Source organism: Zychaea mexicana (assembly GCF_025766255.1).
Source record: "Zychaea mexicana strain RSA 1403 chromosome Unknown BDB00scaffold_10, whole genome shotgun sequence".
NCBI classification, from domain to species: domain Eukaryota; kingdom Fungi; phylum Mucoromycota; class Mucoromycetes; order Mucorales; family Lichtheimiaceae; genus Zychaea; species Zychaea mexicana.
This window is the reverse complement of record NW_026516673.1, coordinates 49,983-77,364: the sequence shown is the minus strand read 5'-3', so window position 1 is coordinate 77,364 and position 27,382 is coordinate 49,983. Positions and strand designations below refer to the sequence as shown.

The 27,382-nt window shown below is 43.4% G+C and overlaps 10 protein-coding genes across 10 annotated transcripts; 5 read left to right on the top strand and 5 right to left on the bottom strand.

Annotated features, from left to right (window-relative positions):
- Positions 1-302: 302 nt before the first annotated feature.
- BDB00DRAFT_886362 (cytochrome P450) lies at positions 303-2,193 on the bottom strand (the record flags this gene model as incomplete). The annotated part of the gene is made up of 7 exons (XM_053128431.1): positions 303-485; positions 587-611; positions 723-918; positions 1,020-1,268; positions 1,336-1,797; positions 1,920-1,972; positions 2,039-2,193. Coding segments are annotated over 7 exons (1,323 nt in total), but the record flags the coding sequence as incomplete, so codon positions are not given.
- A 3,911-nt stretch (positions 2,194-6,104) lies between these two features.
- Positions 6,105-8,939, bottom strand: BDB00DRAFT_805145 (uncharacterized protein). Its single transcript, XM_053122168.1, has 6 exons — positions 7,743-8,939; positions 7,515-7,657; positions 7,142-7,439; positions 7,005-7,052; positions 6,848-6,903; positions 6,105-6,767 (listed from the first exon to the last, which is right to left on the bottom strand). The coding sequence occupies exons 1-6, from the start codon at positions 8,842-8,844 to the stop codon at positions 6,552-6,554; spliced, it is 1,863 nt and encodes a 620-aa protein (XP_052983408.1). The 5' UTR covers positions 8,845-8,939; the 3' UTR covers positions 6,105-6,551.
- Positions 8,940-10,471: 1,532 nt separating this feature from the next.
- Positions 10,472-11,024, top strand: BDB00DRAFT_805142 (uncharacterized protein). Its single transcript, XM_053122167.1, has 2 exons — positions 10,472-10,900; positions 10,971-11,024. Exon 1 carries the CDS (start codon positions 10,554-10,556, stop codon positions 10,854-10,856), a length of 303 nt encoding a protein of 100 aa, XP_052983407.1. The 5' UTR covers positions 10,472-10,553; the 3' UTR covers positions 10,857-10,900; positions 10,971-11,024.
- On the top strand, positions 11,025-12,467 carry BDB00DRAFT_805139 (uncharacterized protein; the record flags this gene model as incomplete). Its single annotated transcript, XM_053122166.1, has 1 exon — positions 11,025-12,467. A coding segment is annotated over exon 1 (1,280 nt), but the record flags the coding sequence as incomplete, so codon positions are not given.
- A 2,290-nt stretch (positions 12,468-14,757) lies between these two features.
- BDB00DRAFT_805134 (uncharacterized protein) lies at positions 14,758-18,183 on the top strand. Its single transcript, XM_053122165.1, has 3 exons — positions 14,758-15,404; positions 15,558-15,693; positions 15,799-18,183. The coding sequence occupies exons 1-3, from the start codon at positions 15,106-15,108 to the stop codon at positions 18,145-18,147; spliced, it is 2,784 nt and encodes a 927-aa protein (XP_052983405.1). The 5' UTR covers positions 14,758-15,105; the 3' UTR covers positions 18,148-18,183.
- Positions 18,184-18,900: 717 nt separating this feature from the next.
- BDB00DRAFT_757049 (uncharacterized protein) lies at positions 18,901-20,293 on the top strand (the record flags this gene model as incomplete). The annotated part of the gene is made up of 5 exons (XM_053118953.1): positions 18,901-19,098; positions 19,191-19,264; positions 19,354-19,538; positions 19,590-19,704; positions 19,795-20,293. 5 exons carry the CDS (start codon positions 18,901-18,903, stop codon positions 20,291-20,293), a joined length of 1,071 nt encoding a protein of 356 aa, XP_052983404.1.
- Positions 20,294-20,558: 265 nt separating this feature from the next.
- Positions 20,559-21,926, bottom strand: BDB00DRAFT_756881 (Nse4 C-terminal-domain-containing protein; the record flags this gene model as incomplete). The annotated part of the gene is made up of 6 exons (XM_053118943.1): positions 20,559-20,648; positions 20,749-21,054; positions 21,126-21,219; positions 21,302-21,530; positions 21,651-21,708; positions 21,780-21,926. The coding sequence occupies 6 exons, from the start codon at positions 21,924-21,926 to the stop codon at positions 20,559-20,561; spliced, it is 924 nt and encodes a 307-aa protein (XP_052983403.1).
- An 860-nt stretch (positions 21,927-22,786) lies between these two features.
- Positions 22,787-24,018, bottom strand: BDB00DRAFT_757178 (protein-tyrosine phosphatase-like protein; the record flags this gene model as incomplete). The annotated part of the gene is made up of 4 exons (XM_053118965.1): positions 22,787-23,177; positions 23,265-23,352; positions 23,434-23,776; positions 23,881-24,018. The coding sequence occupies 4 exons, from the start codon at positions 24,016-24,018 to the stop codon at positions 22,787-22,789; spliced, it is 960 nt and encodes a 319-aa protein (XP_052983402.1).
- Positions 24,019-24,132: 114 nt separating this feature from the next.
- On the bottom strand, positions 24,133-26,410 carry BDB00DRAFT_17267 (uncharacterized protein). The gene is made up of 5 exons (XM_053116322.1): positions 25,751-26,410; positions 25,566-25,636; positions 25,208-25,467; positions 24,909-25,124; positions 24,133-24,840 (listed from the first exon to the last, which is right to left on the bottom strand). The coding sequence occupies exons 1-5, from the start codon at positions 26,277-26,279 to the stop codon at positions 24,444-24,446; spliced, it is 1,473 nt and encodes a 490-aa protein (XP_052983401.1). The 5' UTR covers positions 26,280-26,410; the 3' UTR covers positions 24,133-24,443.
- A 1-nt stretch (position 26,411) lies between these two features.
- BDB00DRAFT_805124 (uncharacterized protein) lies at positions 26,412-27,342 on the top strand. Its single transcript, XM_053122164.1, has 2 exons — positions 26,412-26,546; positions 26,667-27,342. The coding sequence occupies exons 1-2, from the start codon at positions 26,472-26,474 to the stop codon at positions 27,096-27,098; spliced, it is 507 nt and encodes a 168-aa protein (XP_052983400.1). The 5' UTR covers positions 26,412-26,471; the 3' UTR covers positions 27,099-27,342.
- Positions 27,343-27,382: the final 40 nt, after the last annotated feature.

Here is a 27,382-nt window from a genome sequence, read left to right as displayed (position 1 = left end):
TATGCATTGTTATGTGCATGCAGTATATGCAACACGACAGAGTATTGGAACCAGTGCCATAATTATCCGCTTTGTTTATATTCCAAACGCAGCGGATCATCTGCTCGCATGTTTACGACTGTTCAAGCCATGTCTCTTTTATCCACTTTCTCTATTATCACCCTTACCTCCATTGACACAGGTAAAGTTCTAGTGCTATGCTGTATGATATACGTTGCGTTCACAGTACTATGCTTGTGTTGCGATGAAGAGCATAAGTTTTTTGTTCAGTTTATTGACAGTATTGACGCATGTTACTACTACTAAATAAGTCGGTCATGTCTCTCAACAAATCGGATGCGTGAATCGAGGGGGGCAATAGCAACTCCTATATCACGATAGCTATTCAAGTCTGGATACACAGGATCTCCATTTTCATTCAAAGGTGGCTCAATAGTAGTAGTTGCTAGTATGCGAACCCAGAAGTTAAAAAGTTCCACATCGACCTACATTCGATAGAATAGATCAATTGGGGTGATTAATTCCTTCTTTTCGAATCACAGATCACAAACATCTGATCACTACATATTAAAAAATATGCTTTTACCATATGAGCTCCTGGACACAACCGTCTATCCATATCGTCAACAATTGTTGATTTAGAAAGAGACGTGATGATGATGTAATTAGAGAAACAGCATACGTAGAACAGCAGTGACTTGAATGTATTGATTCTGTCGTACCTGCCCCAACCAAACGTATATTGATCACGCTTCTCAAGATTTGCATTTGCCGAAACAACAAGTGGTCTTTGGTCGTCAAGGTATCGCTCTGGAATAAACTTTTCGGGTCTGTCATAAAAATCAGGACTACGGTTCAATGTGTACGTGTTGCTCAAGAGCACCGTTCCTTTAGGGATAAAGAAGCCTTGACATTCCACTATATCATATCAGCATACAATAATAAGTTCAAACCACTATCAGTGAACAGATTAAATACATGATAGACTAGAGAGATGAAAAGGGAGAATGAATCATTACGGTCATCCGTAGTTTCGCGCGGCAGAGCAAAATGATTAGGTGCCCGGAATCGCATGCATTCTTTCTGCACCGAAATCAAGAATGGAAAATTCTCTCGTTCATCATACACTGGCAATCGATTGTGTTTGAAGATAAACGAGTCGACCTCGCCATGAAGCCGCTTTTGAACATCCTTGTGGTGGCATAGTAAAATCATTGCCCAAGAAAGTGTCATGGCAGTAGTATCCGTTCCGGCATTGACCATGTTTACTGATATCAAGACGTTGTGTTAGTATCATAGCGTTCAAAGAGCACGCTTTATTGCTGTTCTCCGTACCTATGAGCACAAGGATATCATCGTCATCAAACTCGTTTTGTTTTTTCACCCTGTACAGTTCCTTGACAAGACAAGGAGTATCACTCTCAAGGCTCTGTTGGATTAATCGTCGATAGAGCGGATTGCGTTTCTTTTCAATAAAGTCTGACATAGCCGTGTTCTTATAGAGACCAAGTGATTTTGCCAAACCGGGCAAAAAGCTACGAATGCCTTCGACCGGTGCACTCCATTTGATAGCAATATCAACGGTCTCGACTACGGACGTGAATAAAGAATCATCGATAGCTGTTGAGGATATACCAAAAAGAGCTTGTAGCATTACGTTCTGGGTATAGAGTTGCATGTACTTGGACACATCAACAACTTTTCCGCATTCTAGCAATAGACTGGTCACTCGAGAAGCTTCGGATTCCATCGTCTGGCTCAGCTGGGCTACCCCTTTTCGTCCAAGTACTGTTTGCGCTATTCATGTTTGTTATTAAATTAAGCACACGAGCGCATGAGAGCCATCATTGGCAGTTAATCAACAATGTTTTTGGGTTGATACATGACAACCACGCATTAACATTTAAAAAATTGCTTACCAATTGCTCGACATCGTTTCCATTGTTTATCAGCATTCGTATACACCATCCCTCTAAATCAAATGACAAAAGGACCCATGTTTTATCAAGTCTATTCTTCCAATAATAGCTTTACATACTTTCGATTCATCGTATGATATTTGGACAAGTAGAGATGGTATGGACGTCCAGAGGTCACGGCATCGTTGACTTTTAGAATTTCGTGTGCAAGGTACGGATCACCAATGATGACCCAAGGTTTGACACCCATGTTGATGCGGATGATTGGACCTATTTATTATCGTCATTGCGCTTGACACGTTAGCGAGCTCTTTAACAAACGACAAAATGCCTTTGAACGACCACCAAATTAATCAGCTCGACGTGTTTTACAAACCATAATACTGATGCCACTCGTTGAATTTAAGCACAAGCAACTCTTTAGGAACTTGGAAATAATGCCCTAAAACGTATGTGGTCGTTCCATATTATAAGCAAATGTGTCAAGAATTCGAATCGGTGTGAACCGCATTCTTATAATCGTTGAGAATAAAAGATTATGCAGCTTTTACCAAAAAGCGGGAGGGAGCCTGACGGAGAAGGGATTTTGTTCGTGTGTACTTTGCCTGCTGCTGAGCCTGGAGTGGAAGAAGCCGATGTGGTGCAAAGATAGTATAAGACACTGCTACACAGTGCTATTGTTGTTGCAGCGGCAATGGAGGTCGTAATAGTATTGTCCTGATTGAACGAGTGACGGATTCCTCCTAGTCCTGCTCCAATTTTATCGATGCGATTTATCATAGCGGATGTGCCTAAAGTCGATAGTGGAAGAAAAGAAAGGGAGGAAGGGGAGCGGGCCGTGTGTACTTTTAAAGACTTGACATCCATTTAGTGATGGTGGAAGTGACAGCTTCTTTTCTGCATTTATGCGAGTACTCCTCAAAAGGAAGCTTACATCTGATGATGGTATATCGTCCTTGATTTATCGAGAGAATTTCGACCATCGCGCCGACCAAGTCTTTCTACAGAGCTTGAAGACTGTCATTTTGGTATCGCCACTAGGCCCTCACACGTCGCTCCACCAACAGTCGACCCTCCCGCCCTTTGGAAATAAGGAGTGTTAACTAGAACTAGCCCATATTATTTCACGCAGTACCCGCTTTGAAAAGTGCATGCATCGGACCACCATCCCCACTGTTTTCAACGCTGTCATTCCTGCGTAATCTTGAATACAGTGCGTTTGAATATCATCAGGGGTCAAGTAGTAGCAGCAATTCTATACGCTTCTTCACTTGCTTGTCAGTATAAGCGATAGTGTAATATCTTTTACTATAATATAACATGCTGTATTTTGATGATTGTATAGTTTTACCTGTATCATAAGAGATTCACAGTCCAGACTTCACTTGCCAATGTCGGATAAACCTTCAGTTATTCTTTGCTCCGACCAGGGCATCATCAGGTACTCGATCACTGTGTTTCGATAGAATTCATGCCTGCATTTGCAATATCAGCCTAGCGGAGCCGGTAAAGCAAATAAGGGCGCACACTACAGCAATGAGCGTTTAAATTCCTCTTCGAGGCCATGGGTGATCGTCCACTTCTTGGTTTCTATGCCATAGAGCCTGTTTCTTTCCATTTCTCGATAACTTTGTAAGCAATGTTGAGCGCTAAATTGTATTCCTTCAGTATCCTTCTTATCTCAGGAGTTTTATTATTTCCCTTATAGAGCTCAATGATTTCGTGCTCGATGCTTTTCGGCAATTTTTTTACGTCGTTCGTGATAGAAATTGGAGTGAATAATCATGTTGTTTAAAGGCATTTTGTTAGAAAGAGAACGAAGTGAAAAGCTTTCGGACGGAAATGTATAGATAAAGATTCTGTAAAGCGCGTGTCGACTGCAACAGCCTTCATCTTGCCATTTTCTTTTTGCATTTTTTATCTCTGTTTTGAAATTACGACAACGAATACCGCTTTTACAGCCGATCAGCAGGCTATCGTAGGTGGAAAAAAGCCAAAAACCAACACCAATCGTTCTCTCGCCCTCTGGGCCAACGACGAGGTTATTCTGTTCAAAGCCCCAGATGTTAGCATGGTATCCAAGATAATTAAGCGTGCAAAGAGGCAAGCAGAAAGCCCACGAGAACTTCAATTTAACAACGCATCACTAAACGTATCAGAACAGGAAGAAACATATAACCAAAGAGCTAGCTTTAAACATTTTTTGTAAAAGCTTGAAGAAGCGCTCCGTATCCGGATCGAAAAAGCGGAGAGCAATAACATTTCTATCAACTAACAATGATTACTGTATCGAGGCCGTTGATTGTTTTCTGGAAAGCTTGGATTGTCAATATGCAACTTCAAATTGTCAAATGGTTGACAGGGCGGATTCAAGAAGATATGTATAGATCAAGTCCCACAGGCTACACGGAGAAGAAAGATCCGCTGATATTGAAAGCGCCGACCAAAAGGGATTGTCGAAATTTGACCTAAGGACATCTATAAAATGGATGAAGCTGCAGTTCACTATCGTGCTCCATTTGCTTCCACGATATCAAAAAGTGCCTACGTTGGTATCAAGAGTAACAAGAAGAGACCGACCGTGGCCCTTACATGCAACATGAGAACAGCAGTTATAAACGCGAGACGCTCATTATTGTCAACACTGAAAGACCTGCTTCATTCATAAAAAGATACGGTATCTTATATACAGCATCACACCATACAATTATATCATACAGTGTAATATCTAAAAGTTATAGACTGTGGTTTCAGTTTGTACCTTAACAGTTCCATTGCCTGAATGACAAACATAATATCCATAATATAACTGCGACGTTTTGACAACGCAATGCATGCAGCAGACAGAGACAATTGTCTACTTTCAAGTGATTTTCTGGCGTGGAACAGGTAAACACTAAGCTCATCTTTTTGCCTACCAGTTCGACATCTAAAGTCCAGACTCTTGATGGGGAGTCATCAGACTGTTAACACATTTCAAGTAAGTATGAAAACGCATTACGCATTTAGTCATTAAGCAAATAATTGATTTCAAGTACTATGATGACGTCTTTGACTGTACTACTTGAGCAAGGCAATACGAACGAGCATATCAAGTCCCCCTCCGCCACCGTGCTAACTCAATTATTCCATTTGAACAGCTACTTCGCACTGACCAACAGCACGGTATGCGCTGGGTCAAGGCTTCTTGAAAGGATGTTTCTGAGATTACCTTCGACAATTGCTGGCGATCGACTAAAGCCTCTTTGTTGTATCTTGTTGAGAAAGATAACACCAAGAACCAGGCCGATATATCTATGATGACGATATTTCTCTCCCATTGATCGATTTTAATCCCAAAGTAAAATTATTCCTGGTGCATGAAAGCCTACACGTAAGATGAGGCTGTCAAGCGCATTATGGATAGAAATAAGTTTAAAGACAGTAACCAACAAGTGACGCTGGCCGACCAGGCAGGAAGCACCTGGTGAAACGGAGACCGCTTGCCACCCAGCAGTGCCATTGAAGACAAGAGAAAAAAAACTTTTACGTCGATACTGCACTGGATTTCCTAGCCTCTGATGAAGATGAAGAACTATAACCGGTCTCCCTACGAAAATACGAGAGTTACGCGACAAATTTCAAGCAAAATTGTTTTTGCTAGACAAAGCTTATTGATTAGCTTTTTTCAAGATTATGTTATTCTTATCAGTCCCAAAATTTCGGTGAACTTATTGAGGGCTGACCGTTGACGTATGTTAGATAAAGGGGGATCGACTGTACAAGAGCAACAACAATAACAGCGACCGCAAACCCTATAGAGATAATGCAATAACTTCTCTACGCTGGACTCAATGAACCCTTGCGAACACATCGACCTTCTCCGTTCCAACATTGATAACAACAGATTGCCTAATTATCATAAACCGTGCTGCCCATAGCGTTTTGGTTTTTGATAGAACAAAGAAATGAAATAATGCTGTATCAACATAAGTAGGTTGTGCTTGAGCCTTTACAGAATAAAATAAATAGAGTGAAAGAAGAACGTAACGAAAGCGCGTTATGATCTTGTTACTGCTGGTTAGAGTAAATTGCACGCTGGTCTATGTATAGATGTCAGCTCATCTCGCCATTATCTTTCGCTTCGGCACGCAGCTGTGGTTTCTTTGTTATCATACCACGTATTTCGTGCAGTATTCTCTTCGCTGTATATTTTATTCTGCGCAATACCACGCCGTGTCTGGACACGCTATGGTACGCTCTCAACGTTCTGTGTTTTTTTTTCATTTTCGCTTTTATTTTTTTACACACGAGGGAAAGCGAGTTCTGAAGTTCTGCTGCTGTGAGGATGTGAAGCGGCAGCGCACTCACTTCTCTCTTTTCCTCCTCTTCAGAACTTTCGCTTATATTTTCCTGTACCAACTACAGTCAAGTTTTTACGCTAGCATGATATCGCATGTACAATGGAAAATGCTTGCAAAGGTTGTTATTGATGATCATAGTACACGTTGATAAATCGATGGTAAGTACAAAGGGCTTATGTTGATTGTGATATACATGGGTGCTTGTTGTACTGGTAGGGATGTGTTTGTGTGTGTTGGCGTGAGACAGAGTATATCTCTTGATACGAAGGCTGAAGGCATAGCATAAGCTTTAGAATCGGTATATGTATTCAGGATGATGTACAGAACCACGCGATAGAGTTACATTTCGTCTCGTAACTTCAATTTGAGTAAAACTCAAGGGTCCCACATCAAGAGCCATTTCCTGCTTTTTTAACTCCTTTTTGAAGGTCTTTGGTGAAAGATTGTATTCGCTAGGAAGCAGTGGCCAGATTTTTGGAGGCACGCTATATAAGGTCATATGCAACTATAAAATTAAATGTTGTCTATAATTTAGCACTGCAGGGAAAGAAAGTTCGATATTAAATAAAAAAAAAGCCAACGTACTTGGGTTGCGCGATTAATAGCTATACCGGCATCTTGCAGCTTTTCGCGAAATACAGCTAAATACGAAGAAGAAAGGGAGGTTATTGCGTCAATAAAGAATCGGCATTTTGCTTGTTCATAATAAACCAAGGCAGCTTCATAAATCAATGCTGCTTACATCGGGCAATATGCAATGGGCTAATTTCCTTGGATGCCAGCCCCAGGTCTGCATATACATAGTACCAGTGTTAGTCGATCAAAGATTGATAGCCAATTCTTATGAATGGGAAAGTAAAACAAGGGCGTCAGACTTACAGCGTCTGTTACAATTACTTAAAGCGTTCAGTCGACCCACGAACAATCGCTTTTCCAAAGCTGCTTCAAATTCTTTGGCTGCGCTTTCAACAACAGAGATCAAGCGCTCGCGTGCTTCTTCATTCCGGACATGGGTAGCACCTACGGTGATATGAAGGTCCTCTATTGGTGTAATGTACTTTGAACCTGGGGCGAGAGGCTCGATGACCTGGTGTAATTTTTTTATACATTCCGCAAACTGTGGACCGTCTACTCGTAGCAAGACATAGTACACGGAAAGCCGGATATGATCTTGTAGCTATGAAATCAAACGATAGGTATTAATCAAACTGTATCTTGCAATAATGGAAAATCTTATACAGTCCATACTCACCAGGGCATCGGCAGCTTTGATAGAGAAATAGACTTGTCCCAAGGTTCCTGTAGTGTTGAAAATGAAATTATTTCTGGCCCTGGTGATGTGTATGTCGGCATTCGAGAACCTTTTAATTGTGTTTGTAGCACGTAACCGTCTCTCTAATAGAGCGAAAAAAAAAACTCGGTGAATCTTTTTGCTAACAGAGAATTCCACACACACTAGAAGAAAAGACTGTTTTAATACCTTCATTCTTAAACAGCGAGTTACTTTCTGGCGCAAAGGGTATCGAATGTTCTTCTATTTCCCCATCAAGTTGACTGACACCTGGTGCTAGCCCATGCTCCTCTTGTAACTTGGTGAAGTGCCGTCCAAGTGGTAGCTCATTGACAATAGCAATGCATTGTGTATCAATGCTGTTTGTGAATGGTGTCTCGCTTGCCGTGACATAGCTATCTATGCTACTAGAGTCGTCGAAATCGAAATCCGTGTCGTAAACTTCTTCTTCTTCCTCGTCATCATCGATGACCATCATGATGCTTGCTGCGTCTTCGTCGTCCTCTTCTTCGCTGCTACTAACGGTTATGATTCGATCATCATCGCTTTCTTCTTCTTCATCATCCTCATCATCACTGCTGATAACGACAATAGGACCAGGCGGTTCTTGCTCTAGCTCCAGACCTTGGAAAGACGCAGTCTCGATACTCTTTCCGTTCTTTTTCTCAATGTTGATAGGTGGAGTATTAAAAGCAGGCTCTTCATTTTTGCATATCATTTCCATCGTTTGTTGCTGCGCACGGCGTTCAGTGTCAGTTGTGAGATGACCTGTGGTCATTTGAACAGGCGCAGATTGTTGAACAGGGAGAGGAATAGCAGTAGTGCTCGTGCCGTAATATTCGGAAGGAGCTCCAGCGTAATGGCTAGAATGCTCAGCAATGCCAGAAGCAGGTGTTTGGTTATGGTGGTAGTAATGGTATTGATCAAGGTCCGGCTGATATTGTTGGTAATCGCGCTGTTGTTGTTGTTGCTGCCAGTAAATAGCATACGATTGGTGATAGTCAGCATGAGCAGGGTCAAGATAATAATGCTGGTAATGCTGGTGTTGAGCATGCTGGTGTTGCTGTTGCTGTTTTAAACCTTGCTGCACTTGCTGGTATTGGGGATCTTGGCCTGGATAAGCGGATTCACTGTCAAAGTACCAAGGGACTCCTTGGACTTCTTCATTGGGATCAGCGATCGTTTGTGGTTGTTCTTGTTGCTGATCTTGCATTTGTCGTTGACAATAAGTGTCAGTCGATTGATACCAAGGGCGGCTGGATTTTCGCGCGTGATCCCAATGGTTAGCCATGTGAACTGTGGTTTTGAGGAGGAAAAGTGAGGAACGCGGAACAGTATGGAGTGGTTGTCACAGCGCAGTCCGTAATTATTCTCAGCAAGTCAATCGGCATTATTTGGTGGTCAAATAAAAATTCATATACGTTTGATTCTAGTACCGAGCCTTGTACCTTTTTTTGTGGCTGGATACGCTCATTCTCTTCAATATATTTCATAACAGTGATATTTCTATAGCAACTGGCCACAAGTAGAGTCAAAGAAAAACAGCTCCAATGATTGATATTCGCACTAGTCCCGATAAGTCTATTGTTAATTTATATACGCTTTGGATTTTCAAGCAGTGGATTATATGATTCCAGCTACGAGAGCATTCCAATGTATTCTTGGTCAAGGCGTCTTAGCCAGTATACTGTCAAAAAAATGCAGAAATCACCACCAGCTCCGGCACTACCAACAAGTCATCATGAGCACCATCAATCCAGTTCTCGACAGCATTGCGCAAGGTCCTGGGGGTCGATGGTCGCTTTACTGCTTTTATCGACAAGAAGCGCCACCGAACTGACGTGAACAATGTACAAACAAAGTGTCTCATTGGGGCTACTCTCAACCTCCCCCCAAGCTACCACCACATTCTTTGACAGCTGCCATAACGAACAACACAGGCTCACATTGGACGAGTACAACAAGCAAGAGCGAAAGTTTATCAAAAACGAGATCCCTGCCATTGCTCAGCAAGAAAAAGTACACCCACGGAATTCGATTTGCTTGCTTCTCAAATTGAAGTAGCAGTATCAGGAGCGGGCGAAATAATAAGCAATTCATATCAGTCGACACAGTCGCTCCACAACCAGAAATTATCCATATAGCAGTACCAGCTCAATAACCCCCTCTTACCCCGATCTCCTGACAATAAAATCTTATAACTTGGTTTGCTAAATTCCAAAGTGCAACTTAAACATATAGATATGTAATTGGTGTTCAGCGGCAGTATTTTAATGCAACTGCTGCTGGAAATGATGTTCATACTATAGATGGTTTGGAGAAAAAGGGAAATTCTAGTAGATTCTTTCCAAGGAGTTGTGTGTACCTAGTCTTAAAGTGAAACCTACGGTCCGAATCGGCAACTAGTATAACCGAGTCAAGGCTGACGTGGCGTTGCTCCTGATAGTGTAAAGAGATGTGGCGCCTTGCTGAGAGTAACTAACAAGCACGTATAAGTAAACTACACAACGCGTCTTTATTGATACTCGTTAGAAGTATAGTGGTTAGATGTGGGAAATGCGCAAGTACTACTGGAACCACCAGGAGCTTGTGATGCTGATGCTGCTATAATTCTCAAGCAAAGCAATGTAAACGATACGCGTCGCAATATCAAGTATTGCTTCAAACATCGGGCGAGAAGCCCCGTGTGTTTACGTCCTTTCGATCTTGACAAGATGATTACTTCCTTTTGCTTTTGCTTCTAGTTAATAGTATTTTTCGTTGTATTTCTCATCGTTTCGTTACATTAACACCCATTGGAGGGAAGAAGAGCGAACTGAGAAGCAACACGCACTTCCCGGCTCCCGCGGCGCCACATCCAAAAGGGGACAGCGTGGGGTGTTGTCGATTGTAAATAGAAACCATAGTTGCATAATAGCTCTGTTGTCCACGCAACTATCCTTTCCAGCAGCAAACCCCACCCCACTCCACCTCATCGTTTCTTCGCTTTTAAAAGTAACAATGCACCATTTTCCAACATCTTTACCCACCGACATTGTTTATTCAATCTTTAAATACCTCGACCAAGCCGACTGTGTTGAGTGTATGCGTGTGTGTCGCCAGTGGTATTTCGAGATTCCTAGTTACGCGATCCACCTGTGGGAACAGCTGCTCATTTCACCTGAATCTTGGCAAGCATCTAATGAGTGTATGCTCAGCTGCCTTGGGCCACAAGTACAAAAAGTAACTCTTGACCGTTTGAATGCATGTAGCATAATAAACAAACTCAGGAAGACGGGTTGCGAAATTACTGTGCTCGGTTAGTAATGTTAACGTCACCCACACTCTTCGGAACATACAGCGATTATCTATAAAAATGGCGGGTTCAATAAACTAAAAATTTCCTCTTTTCATGTCTAGAGATAAGAAATCATATACCACTTGCTGGTGATCACTCTTCCAAGGATGCGAAACTTCTTGGTGCAATTGAACAATTTGAGGATACGCTAAAGGGGCTGCATATAATTAATTATCCATCGTATATGCCGCCGACAAACTTGATGCTCCGCTTCCCAAAACTCACTCATCTTTCGTTGCTATACGATAACAAGGTCACCTTCCCAACGATAACGGACAACACGAACCTTACGATCTTAGATGAGTACCATAATCTGGTTTATTTGCATCTCAAGATACCTTTTGGTGGGCAAATCGAGACGTGCATCATCCCTGTACTGCGACGTTGCCCACAGCTGAAATGCTTGCTAGTCGCAGCCGCCAGTAGCCATACTATCACATCACCAAGCAGTACTGCCAACACCATTGATCTAGACTCAATTTTTGAGCTGTGTCCGCGTTTACAGTATGTCATGTGGAATATGCACCGAGTATATCTTCGCAGAGATGAAGCACACCTACCAAAATGGCGACAAATTTCGACAAGAACGCTTCATAGCAGTGATATTGACAAAGCAAGAAGTAGAGGAAGCAGCAGCAAGGAAGGGAGGATTCAGGGCCTTGTATTCGAGGGTCACATAGACGATATTAATAGCGTTACGCCGATACTTACAAGGTCCCAAGAAACGCTATCTCATTTGGAATTGTTCAATGTGGACATGGACCGATCTCGTGATTGGCATGATATCCCGGTATATACCCAATTTCCGCGACTGGTGACGCTCAAAATGACAAACCTGGAAATGCCACGCGAAGAGGGATGGGTCGATCTTTTTGCAGGATGCAGGAATCTCAAGTGTTTGGATGTGTCTCTGGGCCCATTTGATATGCGCTGGGACCGTATAATCAAAGGAATCACATCGTCATTGAGACGATTAGAGCATTTACGGCTCCATGACAACGACTATCGAGCAGCTCCACATGTGGAGTTTGGTGACTGCATCCGTATGCTCTCCAAGTATAGCAGCCTTCGTCGCCTGGATCTCCACAACACTTGTATCTCGGATCAAAATTTGATTGACCTATGCAAGGTCCGGTCACTACAAGAATTGTCACTACAGATGGGACTCGAGGATAACGAAACGCTGCTGAAATTCGCTGACAAGTTAAAGGAGACCAATAGTAGTCTCGATACCTTGAAATTGATCTCTGTGCACAATTTGAACGATGTCGTTCTTGAAAGACTTGCACAAGTTAAAAGCTTATCGCTTATCTCGGTTTTGTGGAACAGTCAAATCACCGATGCCGGAGTGAAAGCATTTGTACGTGGCAGCACGATTAATGATACTGGCGTGATGAAAAAGAAGAAGGCTTTCGTGGATCAATGCCCATCTGTTTCGAAGTGGGGAATGTGGATAACAGATGAATGATAATGAAGGTTCTTGTACCGTATACCCCAACCCACCTATTCTATTTATTGCACGCGGACTTGCTTTACCAAATACCACTTTTCTAATTGCAAAACAATGACTTGTCTCGGATACGCATTTGCAACTACTGCATTTTACAGCAAGAGAAGATCGAGCAATTCTGCTATTTAGCATTACTATGAATGTCTGCTCAATTGTATACAAGCACTGATGTAGGATAGACTTTGACACATGTACGCGCTTTTTGATGAACGGTTCCTCTATCATTTCCTCGACTGCTGTCTATATCAATAGCAAATAAGAGTTGCTGGTTACTTAAGCCAGAGTATGGTCGGGGCATGTACCAAGAAACAGCTAACTATACTGTTAAAGGAAACAGACTTCCTCCAATACTCCATTTTATGTCTGTATACAAGATATACGCTACCGATACCGGTGTATACAGTAAAAGTTCAATATATAATATCGGGAGAGCATTCAAGAGAGAGAATAACGCGGTAGGTGGTGATTGTGCATCTAGCCGAAGGGCTTTCCTTTGCCGAAAAAAAAACATGCTTTACTAGGATACATATAAAGCGGTCAACTTCTCGAATATAAACTTTCAAATACTATCATAAGTATCACTTGTTGGGTAGTTACACGCCAAAGCTCTTCCAGACTGGAACACTCTGCATAATCCTTTTTTTAAGTATAATAAGTGCAGTTGAAGACTCCGCACCACCACAGCAGCAATGGCGGCTGAATTCAGTTGGTTTTCTTCATGTTGGATTACCTTGGTCAATGTCACACAACAGCAAGACGGTAATGCAGCCATATGTACGGTCGGCATTATTTCTTTTTCGTTTGTTCATATCATGGAATGACTATGGTTCCAAGTCGATCGTGTACATATCGATCAATAGCCGTTGACACAACCGTAATTCTTCCAATGCTACTTAATGTTGTTGTTTTTGTCGCCTTGTTTAACAAATTATAAAAGTTATGAAAAACGTTTATAATAAATAAAACCCAATAAAAAGCAAGGATCAAGAAGATCTGCTTCATGTAAAATGATGATCGGAGACCCCTGCTTGTTTGTAATTGGCTGCATTAGGTTCCTATGTATTTTGTAACTATGCAAAAGCTGCCATGATAACACTACATTCGCGAATGCTCACTTTGATTTTAGGCCCCTCAGCAACCACTTTGATTCTTTGTTGCTATGATACTGACCAGTCGTCTCTTAGCAAACAGTTTATTTTGTCTCTATAACACTGTCTGGTACATGTGTAAAGGCAGGAGGAGAAAAGGCTTCACCCCCAAACGTATATCACCCCCTTTTAACCGACAGCACACAGTCACTTGCATAGACCCAGTAAAATCAAGTGATGGACGGAGGGGCTAAGAAGGACACCGGGGCTTATAAACAATTCACCCACTACAAATACTACGAGAGAAGACGACAGCCACATCCCAGCATATAATCGTACAAAAGCGGCCCGGGCGCGGGTGTTTATGTACTGGTGACAAGGTCGGTTGTTTGCCCCCAAAACCGTCAAGCACAGGGTTTACCTCCATAATGACCTGACGCACCAAGTAGGAAAAACTGTTGGTCTCTTTATTGTAACACAAAAATGTCATTTTTTTCTTTTTGCGTAATCAGCGTTTTTAGTGTGACCTAAAATTACTTGATTGACCGAGTAAAACCGTAAGCTTTTATTGGGTGAGAAAACTTCGTGCATTTTCTTGGTATATACCACCACACATGGACGTATTTGATCCTCTTCATCATCGTGCTTTGCAGCAAAGTAGCTCTCCCGCTATAGCTAATCGGAAAAGAAAGCTAAGAAGAGAGAGAGCTATTCTACATACAAACATCATCTTTCTATATGCCGGTAGTTTCTGCTTCCCTAATAGAAACTAATCATAATCAACCATGCGTCTACGTGCAAAAATGGATGTCATGTGAGGTCATCATCACCATTCTGTGCTGCTCATCTCGCATTATACCACAGAGTCTCTCCCCAATTTTTTTTCGCTTGGCGATCGAAAAAATACGTGAGCCACACAGCAAGCAAGACAAAGACATGCTATTATGGAGATGAGGCGCTCTCTTATTCATCTACTATAATATATGGAAAGAAAGAAAACAAACAAAGTAGAACAAGGTTTTATACACCCCACATTGTTGTTCTTACTACATATAATCATGTCGGCTATTCCGTGACAAAGCGAGAGCCACAGCAGCAACAAACACCACATCATGCAGTGTTACGCAAGATTGGGCATGAATACACGCTGGGGGAGTGGGGTTCGAATGCAGCTGTAAAAGGCAAGGCGCTTCTTTTATCACCGCCCTGGATAATTTGTGCAGCAAAGGAAAAAACCTGTGCCTGCCCCACACAAAAATCAAGGCATGTTTTATGTCGAGACAGAGGGGGAGGAGGTGTTTTGCTTTTCTTCTTCTTCTTCTTCCCCTTTCATCACTACTACTTTTTTGCATCTTTCTTCTTTTGCGTGCATCAAAACAGACACCACACTATCGCTCAATACACACGTCCGGAAAGGGGGGGGAAACGAACGCATTACGACGACTTTAGCAGCTTTATTTCCCCTTTTCTGTTATTTTTTCTCTTTCTTCCTTTTCTTCAATACACAGTATCATTCATCAGTAATATATCTATTGTACATATTCAGCAAACGCACTGCATTTACAGCCCTGCTCCCTCCGCTCGACCACCTATCTCCACCCATCCAATAACATCGGCATGCAACAGAAGAAAATGGCTGTATCCACACCAACATATCCGAGCTCGATCCACGATTCACCTACGCTGCTACCAGAAAATCTCGCGAGCTTCGTCACAGCCGCCTCCTTGGCTGCACGACTGTCGCTACGTTGCTCGTCTGTATTTGCCGAAGCTCTGTTTGAGGCTGCAAAGTATGGCACTGTTCTGTCGCTGGGCATCTCGCGACAGGCCTTGACCAATGCTCTTGCCACAGCGAAGCGGTTACACACACTGACCTATCCCAATTCCTGCGACGAATCCATTTCCGATGCAGACAGGTAAAACAACCCTCTTTACACCACTTCTCCATAATGTGCCAAACATGTATCCGTCTGTGTGTAGGTCTATTTGTGGCAACAACCCCTCCCCCACTCGTGTGTTTGTGTGTGGCAAATAGGGCATGGATTTGTGTTTAACGCTCAACTGAATAGAAACGGATTTCTGCGGATACTGGACAAGTATACCAACCTTGGAATATACATTGTGCACAACACTTTTACACTTGCCGAATTGTTTGCCTTGTCAGGTCTGCAGCTGACATCTCAGACGGTCAAGTCCGGTTTTAAGGTAAGCAAGCAAACCGAAATTCCAGGAGCTTTAAATGAATATCACAAGTTTCAGCTTTTAATTTGTTGACACACGCACTTCTGCAACCCACTTATTCATTGTCAGACAGCAGAAGAGTCTGTTCGCATTATCGACGGTATTTTTGGATCCAACGAAACGTCAAGGGCGATCGCCTCCATCATTACTCTTGTGCATAAGGAACTCATGCTGGATCCAGAGTTTGAGCTCGCACAGACCGGCAAGGTAACCATGCTTGCAGGGCTGACCAAAGCCATGACCGCATTTGCAGTGCTACAGTATGTCACGCACAAACGCATGATGAAGCAGACCAAGTTCACAGTCCTTTGGGAAGGCCTTGTGCTCGAAGAAGGCGACAGCAACAGCGATGATAATGATGATGATCCATCAGCAGCCAGACATGGCGAAAGAAATAACCAGCATGCTTTGGTGCATTCCGTGAGACCATCTAAAGACGTTATTCGAGAGTTAGAGCAGGTACTAGTACAGAGCATGGATGATACCATGTACGAAATAACCACGACAACGCAGCGCACCATGACAACAACCACGCGGATTCAGCCTGTAGCTAAGGAGCCAACGGATGCTAAATATGTCGTCGTTCGCTCCGACGAGGAAAGTCAGCAGGCCTTTATGGCCGCTGTGGATCGATCTAATGCGGCGCCAGTCAACAGTCGCGAACGGCAGCTTGTTCTTGCTACACCACGGAGGTCTGATTCGGGCTATGCTGAAGAAGACGACCAACCTATTAAAGAGTCCGAACAACACCCCCGACAACGACAGCAACAACCCGTCAATGTGGTTGTATCAGCTCTTTCACAGAAAATGACTCGCAAGTCCATGGATCGACAAGAAAAGTTCGGCGAAAAAGAACGGAATTTGATTGCTGGCTCAATCATTGCAGCAGCAGCAGACGAACGACCCGTCAAGAGGCGGAATAGCGTGTTCCACAAAGGCACTCAGATGCTGGCACTACAGGCGCAGAAATGTGCAGATGCCAATAGTAACAGAAAGCGCATCATCCGACAACGACGTTCGTCCACGGGCAACGTTATAACTATACCTTCCCTCAGCCCTATCTGCAACAACAACAACAACGAAGCATCACCGCCAACATCACGTATATACCGCTCCCATTCTATATCCAGCAGCACCACTTTTGCCACGTTCACAGCATCATCATCACCGCCACCATCCGCCTCTAAGAACGATGTCAACAACAACACCTCACCTAAAGCACTTCCTAATACCACTACGAATATTACAACTCATATTAATCTCTTAACTACTACGACCGGTCCTCAGTTTCCACATCATCATCTCGTCAGTAACATTGCACGGTTTATGCGCTACGCCAGTGCAGCTTACGGCGAGACGTTCATGCGTATTCTCGGCATCGGCAAGATACCCAGCGCGGTACCATCCGCGCACCACTCCAATCACCACTCCTTTGTCCATCATACAGGTCTTGCACTCGAAGACATCCTTTTATCCAGCTACACTGATCGCTCGTTTTTGACCATGCATCATCCATCCATACACGAACTCGTCCATTACGTCACTGCTGACCATGCTGCACAGGCGATTGTCTTAACGTGTCGCGGTACATTGGGCTTAAGCGACGTACTGACGGATCTTACGTGCGGTTACTCTGAAGTAGATCTACCTGGCATCGACAGCAACAATTTCAAGGCACACGGAGGCATGCTTGAAGCGGCACAGATGCTTGCCAAGGAAAAGGGCAAGGTCTTCCGCGCCATCCTCGAAGGTCTTGAGCGCTACCCGGACTATGGTCTTGTTTTATGTGGTCACTCACTCGGCGGCGGTGTCGCAGCACTCGTCAGTCTACTCTGGAGCGAAAAGGACAAACAGGGTAATTTTGTCTTGTCGCCAACATCAGGTCTTGGATCCGGACGCCCGATCCACTGCTACGTTTATGGTCCACCATGCGTCATGTCGCTCGAATTGAGCCTGTATTGCTGCGGCTTAGTAACCAGTGTCGTTCATCGATATGACATTGTCAGCTCTCTCAGTCTCGGACTGCTCAAAGACTTCAAGAACGTCGCAGTAAGCCTGCACACAGAAGCCGAGGTAGCGGACCAGATCCTCAGCAAAGTGATCAATCGATACCGCACGTCTACGGTAGATGATAGCGAAGACGATTGGTTCTGGGCATTAATCAAGACGATGCGCGCTGATATGCGAGCCGAAAAGTTGTACCCGCCTAGCACGGTATATACCATCGAGCTGATTCCATCACGGCATAAGCAATATCGTGCGGTACTGAGCCGTTGTGACGATATCCAAGCGCGGTTTTCAGAAATTCTGTTCTCGCGTACTATGTTCATGGATCACTCGCCGACCAATTATGAAAGAGTTATTAGACAGCTGTGTAAAGGCTTTTTTGGCCAGGATGGTGCTTACGAGCATCTGTAAAGTGTAAATAAAGTAAAATTTGTTGTGTTTTTTTAAGTTCCACGTTCGGCACTTCCGAGCATTTTCGCTTTTCTTTCCTACTTTTCTTACAACTCCACACAGTATGGACCTGTCAGGCATGCTCAATGAGGATCCTCGGAGGCCATTTGGCTCCGAACAACAACAACAACAACAACAACAACAACAACAACAACAACAGCAGCAGCAGCCACCTCCACCACCACCACCGCCACAACAACAACAACGCCATCGGATTTCCATTCCGGACGACATTGTTACGAAAGAGAAGTCGGTAAGAATACTGGTTTTTGTCTAGTGTAAAACAAAGAAAACTCGCAATGTGTGTAACTGAATTCCCACTCCCCTTTTTTTTGTTGGTGGTTCCTGTCTCGTAAACTTTTGTCCTTGTAGGCCATTTTTCAACTAGGTGCAGCTTTGCAATTCGTAGTTACCAGAGACGCAAAGCTCTCCTCAAAAGACCAGCAACCACAACCATTTAACAACCACCATCATCCATCACCATCGCTTTCATCACCAAAACAGCCGTTTGCGGCACCTGCTGTCGTGACACCGACGCCAGCAGCAGCAGCAGCACAATCCGTTGCACCTGCCGCGTCCTCTATACCGTTCTGCCGAGAAATCACCCCGAACCCATCCATTTGGCAACCAAAGCTTTCGCTTGATCTCGTAATAAAGGACCAGCGGGCGTTTGTGGGTAGACGCAACAACGGCAGAGCCAACAACAACTTGTCAATGGAGGTACATTTATACACACAGGAAATAATTCATCGCGGCACCGAGCCGAAGCTTCTACTGGAGGAAAGCTACGAAATAAAGGGCGCGTATCCTCGTGGCTTCTTTGTGGTCATGGCCCAGAGGAACATTCAGCATAATTTTGTCTTTCGGTATCCGGATCATCCGTGGTTCCAGGATTTGTATGGTTTGCGTAAGGTTAGTAATGATCTTTCTTGTCATTTTGCTGTATTTAGACATAAAATACACACACACATTTGCTGACACGAGTGTTATATTTATGATTATAGAGCGCTTATTTCGCTATGAGAACTGAGGACGGTGAGATGTGGGAGTGCCATCTAAAGAGCTCAAGAGATAACAAGTAAGGAACCGGGCAAATCAAGAGTCGCTTCAAAGACATAGAGTGTGATACTAAGCTCTGTGGTTGTTGCTGTATTTTTTATTTTTCAGGCATCTTTTTGGCTACTTGTGCAAGCACGAGGACATGCTCCGTATCGTTAATGAATCAATGGAGGGTCTATTGTACTCGCGAAAATTACCACTCGTTCTAGATTTGGATGATACATTGGTCCGCTTGGTAGGCGAGGGCAATGATAGACATGTACCGGAAAGTGACGTCCATAGGTGTAAGTGCTGTTTTCCTAGAGCTTCTTGTTTACAAAATATCTGACTCGATACGCAAATAGATGGTAATCGCGTGGTGCCCTTGAGTGATAATCGACGGGTCGTTTTAACAGAACGCGTACATGAGTTTCTGGATTGGGCCCAAAACTTTTACGAGATCTCAGTTTGCTCTTTGGGGTAAGCAAACGATTGATTGGATTGATGAAGCCGGGAGGGAGGGGAATCAAAAGTGATTGATTGACCTTGTTCATTGATTCCTAATAATAGTGACCAGAATTACGTCGAAAATGTTGTCAACGTACTGGACCCTGAACGGACACGTATTCGAGGTATCCTGTACTCGGCTCGTTTCGAACATGACTACATAAAACGGTCGTTTGATCCTAGCCGACCACCCAAGGACCTTATGGCCCTTTACTCCTTTTGCGCTCTTCAAGAACGATCGCTAGGCTGTGGTTTCTCGTTGCCGCTGATCATCGATGACGAAACTCGCATGTGGCCGGTGGATCAACACGACAATATCATTGTGGTGAAAAGCCAGACTGGAAACTCTATGTGGAACGTGAACTTGTTTCCCTTAATACAAGAGACGCTAGTCAACATCCATCAAGATTTTTTTCGACAGCTGGACTCGTGGCGTAACAAACACATGGAAGCACAACAAAATGGGTTCATTTGTACGCGGGAGCCTCCCAGCGCTTGTGGCATTTACAAGACCTATTTGCGAAGCATGTTTAGAGACATGATTGCATCAAGGCGCGTGTAGAATAAGGAGAAAAAGCATCCAAAAACCTCATTGATTCCCCTCCCACAACCCCTTTTTTTCAAACATTTGGAACGCTCGTCGTCGCTAAAATGATGCACGCATACACCCGACACCCACATACTGCTCTCCTATTTCTTCATCCAATATTTGTACATAGAACATGATCAAAATGCTGAGAAAGTTTATTATACATATATACAGCGGCATGGGTTTTGTGTTTTGAGTACAGTTTGTAAAATTCACACGGCACTGCCAAAAAAAAAACTTAATACCATCTAGTAGAGGTCATGTCTTGATGTCGCTTAGATCGAGTGGGTATAATGGTGGAGCGTATTCCGTATGTGTCGATAATTTCCTATACGCAAATGTATATCATACCCGTGAGTTGATGTATCGATGCATGAATTGACGACATGCCGCCAGAGAAAGAAAGAAAGTTTATAGATAACACGAACCTTCCACAGATGAATATCCAAGCTCATCATAATTTGCTTTTTTGTGAGTTCTTCAGCAAGCTCTTCGGTCGTTGGAGGTGCTCGTGTTGACAGAATAGGTTGGCCGCTCGAATCATCGATTTCAGCCACAGCATTACGGATCAAAAAGGATACATAAAACAGGTTCTCCACGGACTGTGAGAACGATTCTGGATTGGTGATAAATTCAAGATAGTTAACGGGGCCGTACTCGTCCAAGATTTTATAGATTTGGTTGACATTAGCCGAGGTTTCATTTTCTTGTTGGCCGATATCACCTTCTTGGAGCTATTAGAGATGTAAACACAATTTAGCAACTCCACTCTCATCAGCTTTCGTTATGTCTGTTATTTGCACACCTGTGTGGGTTGAACGAGATCCTCTTTGTTTTTGATGATACGGACTTGCCGGCCGGTTTTGCGCTGCTTCTTCTCCACTGACAATGGACCGAGCCTATCATATTCCACAAGACGACGATCTAAGTATGCGTATATACGCGTATTACTGTTGGATGAGATAGAAAAAAAAGACATACATAAAGTCCATGCTGTGTGCACGCTGACTGTGTTCGAAAGCTCTGGCACCGATCCGCTTCCAGTTTATCGTAGACCGATTACCACTACCCAATGACTTTACTTTGCCCACAAATTCGTCTGCGTTGAATAAATCGCTATCCAGCTTCAGGTTACGTGCCTTTTGCGCACCAATATCGGCTGTCAATACCAGCAGTTTGGAATCGATAGTTGCTTCGGATACGTTCTTGACTATATATCATCAACACCATACATTGCCACCACGCACAAATAAGTTTCCTTTTTCATCTGTTTCGGCCCCCAATGAAGTTAAGAGAACACGAGAGTAAATATATATAGATTGCAACATACTTCTTGCATATACTTCATTTTGCATTAGAATGCATTCGTTAAGACCGTCATTATCTGTCTGCAGTAACGTTCGCTTATTTTCTATAATTAAACCAAACGAATAGCTCTTCAGAATCCAAGTTAATCAACATCGCTGTTTTTTTTCGTAATTCTAATATTACCTTCCATCTTTTTGCCTAGCCTTCGTAGTTCTCCTCGAATTTGACGTCTTTCTTCTTTGTTTTGCGATGGGTCATATTTGCTGCGATCGGTTTTTTCCTCAATTTGACTTTTCATGGTCTCGTAATCAGCATCGTTTTCATTGTCTTCCTCTTCCATTTCTTCTTGGCTGTCTTCGCCACTTTCTTCTACATCGTCAACTTCCATATTGCCGTTGATTCTTTGATTATCATCGTCGTTACGACCCATTTTCTATAATTTGATATGGAAAAAGACGCGCGGTGTCAAAAAGTAAAAAAGTTCGTGTCGTGCCCTGAAAAAACACGACGGAGATGCTGAAGCCTCAGCTGATGCACTAATCGATAATTAGGGCATACGATAACTACTATTGATTTTCATACTAGAGTAAATACTATCCGCATCTATCTTCTCAATATAAGCTACAAAGAGAAAGAAACCATTTATTGTTTCTCTTTTTACTTCTCTAACAGAACAATATGCATAGATTGGGAGAGATACGCGCTTAGGCTATTGTCGACATTACTATACCACCACTACTTCACGGTCACCACAATGAGATTAACTATTTTCCTTCTTACCTCGTTGCTTTCTTCATGAGTATAACTCTGTGCATTATTAAATTCTACTGCGTGGAATCTAATATGTTTCAGGATGACTCCGTCCTCTGGATATCGCTAACCTTCCCCATCGCTGCCATGGCACAAACTTCAAATTATCCGGCTCATTGTCATTGTTGAAACATCCATGCGAAAGTTTGCTATGGTACCAAAATTCGTCTGTCGTGCTTCCTTCAGATGTACAAAATTGAGATATGATGTATATATATATAGTACATTAAGAAATAAGAATGCTAACTACTCTTGTTTATTATAAATTTATAGATTTACAAAAACAAAATGTACTTTTAGAGGAAAGAATGACAGCTGTACATACTTAAATAGTCGTTGATCGGATTACTAGCGCCGACGTTTGATCTCGTCCACTTGTTTACGATGCAACATGAATGCAGGCGTGATCCATCGACCACAGGAGCATTGTGCACCAGACCAGTTGTACTGGCCCAGTTTAGCCATACATTTTGGACAATCGATCCGACCTTCAATATGTCCGTCCTGCAAGACAGCAGTCCATTCCATGGGTTCGATGAAATACGACGAGCAGTTATTGTTGGCTGCGCCTAATGAAGCGAGCAGTGGATTAAGCATTTGCTGCTGCTGATGATGAGCGGTTGGGGTTACAGCGGCGGATGTGATATTAAGATCGGCATTTCTCTTGGTATATGCAAAGGCCTGTTGTCCTTTTCCCGGCTGATGATCCAAAATATGTTCTTTGTTCACCAAAACGTATCTAAGCAGTAGCAATAAAAGCAAGCAGGATAATCTTTTTCATCAGTGTCCACACTCTCTCTTTACAGTCAACCAAGTGATGACGAACCTGCATTTTTTACATCGAACAATGAGCTGAGACTGGCTGTCTGGTACTGGGTTTGGCGTCAATGAAAGATTGGCGATATACCCGGTATCTATAAAATTAAATCCTCTTTGATTAGCTTATTTTCTTCAAGCCAAAATCAAGAAAAAAGCACATCTCTAGTTCCTTGTACCTTGCTGTTCTCTAGCCATGCTTGCCACCAAAAATCTTCTGTACGCGGCATGATTTGTGTCGACTTTGTATTGAAGTATCTGGTATAGCTCCAATTGATCCATAAATCCTTCATTGGGTTGAACAAAGTTTCGCTCGTCTTTAATGATATCCAGTGCAGCTTTTGGCGCCAAATTTTGTGTGCGCATAAGATATGCCATCATCACCGCCACACTTCGTGACATGCCTGCTTCACAGTGTACAAGGATTTTACCATTGTTTTCATAAGCACTGTGTATAAAGTCGTACGTGTCGTCAAGATACTGAAGCAAATTTTCTTCTGCGAGATCGAGTATTCGAATGTTCTTGTCGAATCAAGGAAACAAAATAGTTAGATAGAATGATTGACAGATCGGTATCCCTTGGCCTCTTTCTTTCCCAATGATCTAAACGTTTGAAAGTGATCTACCTTGTAAATAATATGGTCATGTGTAGAATCGAAATCGCCAAGGGATAAAATATGTGTAATGCCATGTTCTTTTAGTAAGTCGATCGAATACCCCGCTGCCTGACTGCCGACAAACAGTCGAGGTGCGATCTCGTGCATATGTTGCTGACCCGCCATGGTTTAAAGTGTGTGTAAAGAAAGTCAACACGTTCAGAGTTCCGGCGTGCTGCGAGCTGAAGAAGAAAAAAATGGGTTCCGAGTAGCTTGACCCTTCTACTATCTGCAGATTTGATACGTTGCCATGAACTATGCGAGAAAGAATTTGACAACCCTTGTGTTCAGCCAACGTTTCTTTGTAGCAGTAAGTGAAAACGCAACTAGAAAAACGATGTATCCATTCTCTTTTTTTTTAGACTAACTCATCAATTAAAAGAAGGGAGGATAATGCGCATGGTGGGGAGGGAGAAGTATGAGACGTAAAAAAAGGCGTGTGCGTTTGTGGGGGTGAAGAGTAGAGTTAAAAGGGGAGAGAAAAAGAACAAAGAGACAGGCAAACAGAGTGAACAAACAACACAGGTCTTTTTCTATATCATTACACCTCTGCTTGCAAGACCTGGAGAAATGCCCGCTGGTGGATTTGCCATGTTCATCCCAGGCTGCTGTGGCTGCTGCTGCTGCTGCGGCCGTGATGGCTGTGATGAAGAGCCTTGAGAAGGTGCTTGTTGCTGCTGTTGTTGTTGTTGTTGTTGTGGCGGTTGCTGTTGAGGCTGCTGCTGCTGTCGATCTTCAAGTGCATCCCACGGCAGAGTCCATTCCTGCTTAACCTTTTGCCACGTCGTAGGATCAAAGATTACGTATACTCCTCGATCTACTGGACTTGGTGACGTCCGTCGGAAGCCCTGAACAGGTCGACCGTTCTCGTCTGCTTCCTTTGTCAGCCACATACCGTATTCCTTGTGGTATCGCCAATTCCGTGCGTAGCTAATCATAATAGTAATTACTTAATATCCTAGCATGGTATGTGTGCATACAAGATAAGAAACGCTTACAGCTCCTGAGCTGCTGCTTCCTGAGCGACATCCTTTGGCATCGAGTAAAATACGTAAAACAGGATTTCGTCCGAAAACGTCCGCATACGCTGATGGGCAGGAGGCGTTGCTTGTACCGTTCGATAACATGGCGGCAGATAATAGCCTGGCTCGACGTTCAGACCCGGTGGTGTTTGCGTATCTGACCATGGTGAGATGAATGTGGAATATATGGAACTATAACCATCATCAACATTTTGTCAACATGAAATTTCCGGGATTGTAGATGAAATCGTTTTTCGGTAGTAACGACAACTTACTCAGCCGTGTTCAGATCCAGGCCAAGGGTCGTCAAATCGCTTCCAAGTGCAAGCATGCTCCGGTCAGGATCCGTCATCCTTATTACTCCTAAAAGCCCTAATAGACCGTAGGAATCCGCTGCCTTGCCGTCACTGCTTGCTGATGTGCCTTTTGGCGTTCCTTCTTGATCTCTGCCTAATGGTGTTGACCCCACTGGCTTCCGTGAACTTGGTGGTACGTGCGATTGTGGTGGTGCTGCAGATTCGCCACGCGCTTGTAACTATATTTCCATATTGTATATAAAACATGTTTATTAACTAAATCTGTCCATCTGGGGTAAAGGAGATACATGTAAATATATTTCTTTGCGGAACTTACCCATTGAGATGATGCCAGCATGTCACCTTTTACACCGGCTGCCGCTGCCGCTGCACCATATTGCTTACTGCCTAGATAGTACACGGCCGTCATAGAGTACGTGATTGTTACAACACAATTAGAATGATTGAGGAGAAAAAGTAATTTTTTCTGCTTTCTGCTTTCTGCTTTCTGCTATTGCTTACTGTTTAGATTATTCGGCATCGTTTCTCGTGCACCGGCATAGTCCCATGGCTCGGCTTTGGAGTTTATAGCTGAATTGGCCAAATCACTGCCAAATGGTGGTGCAGCAGCACCTCCTGCTGTTGTTGCTGAACTTCGCAATGCAGGGAAATCATCCATTGAGAACGTTCTTGGTGCAAGGCCTCGAGCTGTTGCTAACTGATGATCGTTCGCATGACCGGCGAAAGCTGCTGCACCGCCGCTATGTACAGGTTGATAAGAACCGAGCGGGGATGAGCTGGTGACAGTACCAAAGTCTGATACATTGTTGCTGGCACCAGCAGCACCAGCACCAGTGCCCAAGAAGGCGTCTTGAACGTGATTTGAATTTGACGGTGTGGATGGGTAATTCGCGAATCGATTCGACGGCAACAAGGATGAAGACGGTGGTTGCGGTGGAAGAGAGCCCGTGGGTGTTCCTCGATTACTGGATGCCGGCGTGCCCAACGCTGGAAAGTCGTTTAAATCAATGCCGGTGCTAGGACGATACATTGTTCTATGTTAAAAAAAAAGACTTTTAAACAAAAAAGCGCTGGTTTTTGTGGTGGTGTGTGAAGTAAGCTAGTGAGGTAGTTGTCGCCGTTTTTGAAGTCACAACAGCCAGTGCCGACGAGTTTGTTTTCGCTGAAAGGGCACTTTTTTTTTCTGGAAACCCGCAACAACTCGACTATTCACACCACCACCATGTCCCACAGCGTATATTTATTTCGACACATTCAAACCAACCAGGTCATTGTAAGCATGCGGCAATGGACTCAGGTAACAATTGCATTACGATTAAACCGATAATAACCACCGAACCTTCGACAACTTGCTCAAAAATAAACATGTGACAATGATAACTGAAATGTCAAACTCGCTCCACCACTGTGTTACTAGAACCGCTCATTACGCCAACTCGACACTGTCTTGCGCCCACCTCGTTTGCGAAAAGATCACTGGCGCCCTCTAGTCGCCATTACTGGGTTCAACACACTTCAGTCTGCACAAGCTGTTTCGGACGCCCTGTTACAACGCTCGCAGGTGCGACAACTCGAATTCAAAACGTCACCAGAACACCTTGCCAGACCCAAACGAATGCGAACTGTTGATGAAAAGGATTTGGTCGAAAAATCAGTCGTCTCTTTGCGCGAAGCCCTTGAATCTGTCGCTCCTAAGCATTTCAACGGCGAGACCAAGTTATCAGCTTTGTGGGAACAGCCTCGATTTTTGGAGATGAAGGGCGATGATCACGAGTGGCCAGCCTTCCTCGAACACGGTCAATTAGAATTGAAGAACAACCGCTTCGTTTCTGCCAACTCTTCCGCATAATTTCCCCATCTATGATGCATCCTTTCATTTTACTTGTAGTATAGATTAAAGAATGAGAAGCCCTCTCAGCCTCCATAAAAACAGTTAGTATTTTAGCCATAGAACCTGTCAAGTTCTCCCTCGATCTCTCGCATATGGCGCAGATGCCCATACACGGGAGTCAACCTGAGCATTTGTTTGAAGAAAATATACTCATATGACCCATTTCGATTGTTCAATATGCTAAATTTAGTGTATGCCATAAACAACGAATTGATATTAGCTTCAAAATGTGATGCATGTCA

Excerpts from the sequence above, each read along its gene's own strand:
- BDB00DRAFT_805145 (XM_053122168.1), bottom strand. The coding sequence starts at position 8,844 with ATGGCTAACCATTGGGATCACGCGCGAAAATCCAGCCGCCCTTGGTAT. Across the intron at positions 7,053-7,141 it reads AAGTAATTGTAACAGACGCT|ACCTGGGGCTGGCATCCAAG; the intron begins GTAAGTCTGACG and ends ATGTATATGCAG. Across the intron at positions 6,904-7,004 it reads CCCATTGCATATTGCCCGAT|CTGTATTTCGCGAAAAGCTG; the intron begins GTAAGCAGCATT and ends CTTCGTATTTAG.
- BDB00DRAFT_17267 (XM_053116322.1), bottom strand. The coding sequence starts at position 26,279 with ATGTATCGTCCTAGCACCGGCATTGATTTAAACGACTTTCCAGCGTTG. Across the intron at positions 25,637-25,750 it reads GATGCCGAATAATCTAAACA|GCAGTAAGCAATATGGTGCA; the intron begins GTAAGCAATAGC and ends TGTACTATCTAG. Across the intron at positions 25,125-25,207 it reads CTGGATCTGAACACGGCTGA|TTCCATATATTCCACATTCA; the intron begins GTAAGTTGTCGT and ends TGATGGTTATAG.
- BDB00DRAFT_805134 (XM_053122165.1), top strand. The coding sequence starts at position 15,106 with ATGCAACAGAAGAAAATGGCTGTATCCACACCAACATATCCGAGCTCG. Across the intron at positions 15,405-15,557 it reads TCCATTTCCGATGCAGACAG|AAACGGATTTCTGCGGATAC; the intron begins GTAAAACAACCC and ends TCAACTGAATAG. Across the intron at positions 15,694-15,798 it reads CGGTCAAGTCCGGTTTTAAG|ACAGCAGAAGAGTCTGTTCG; the intron begins GTAAGCAAGCAA and ends ATTCATTGTCAG.
- BDB00DRAFT_805142 (XM_053122167.1), top strand. The coding sequence starts at position 10,554 with ATGCACCATTTTCCAACATCTTTACCCACCGACATTGTTTATTCAATC.
- BDB00DRAFT_805124 (XM_053122164.1), top strand. The coding sequence starts at position 26,472 with ATGTCCCACAGCGTATATTTATTTCGACACATTCAAACCAACCAGGTC. Across the intron at positions 26,547-26,666 it reads GCATGCGGCAATGGACTCAG|AACCGCTCATTACGCCAACT; the intron begins GTAACAATTGCA and ends CTGTGTTACTAG.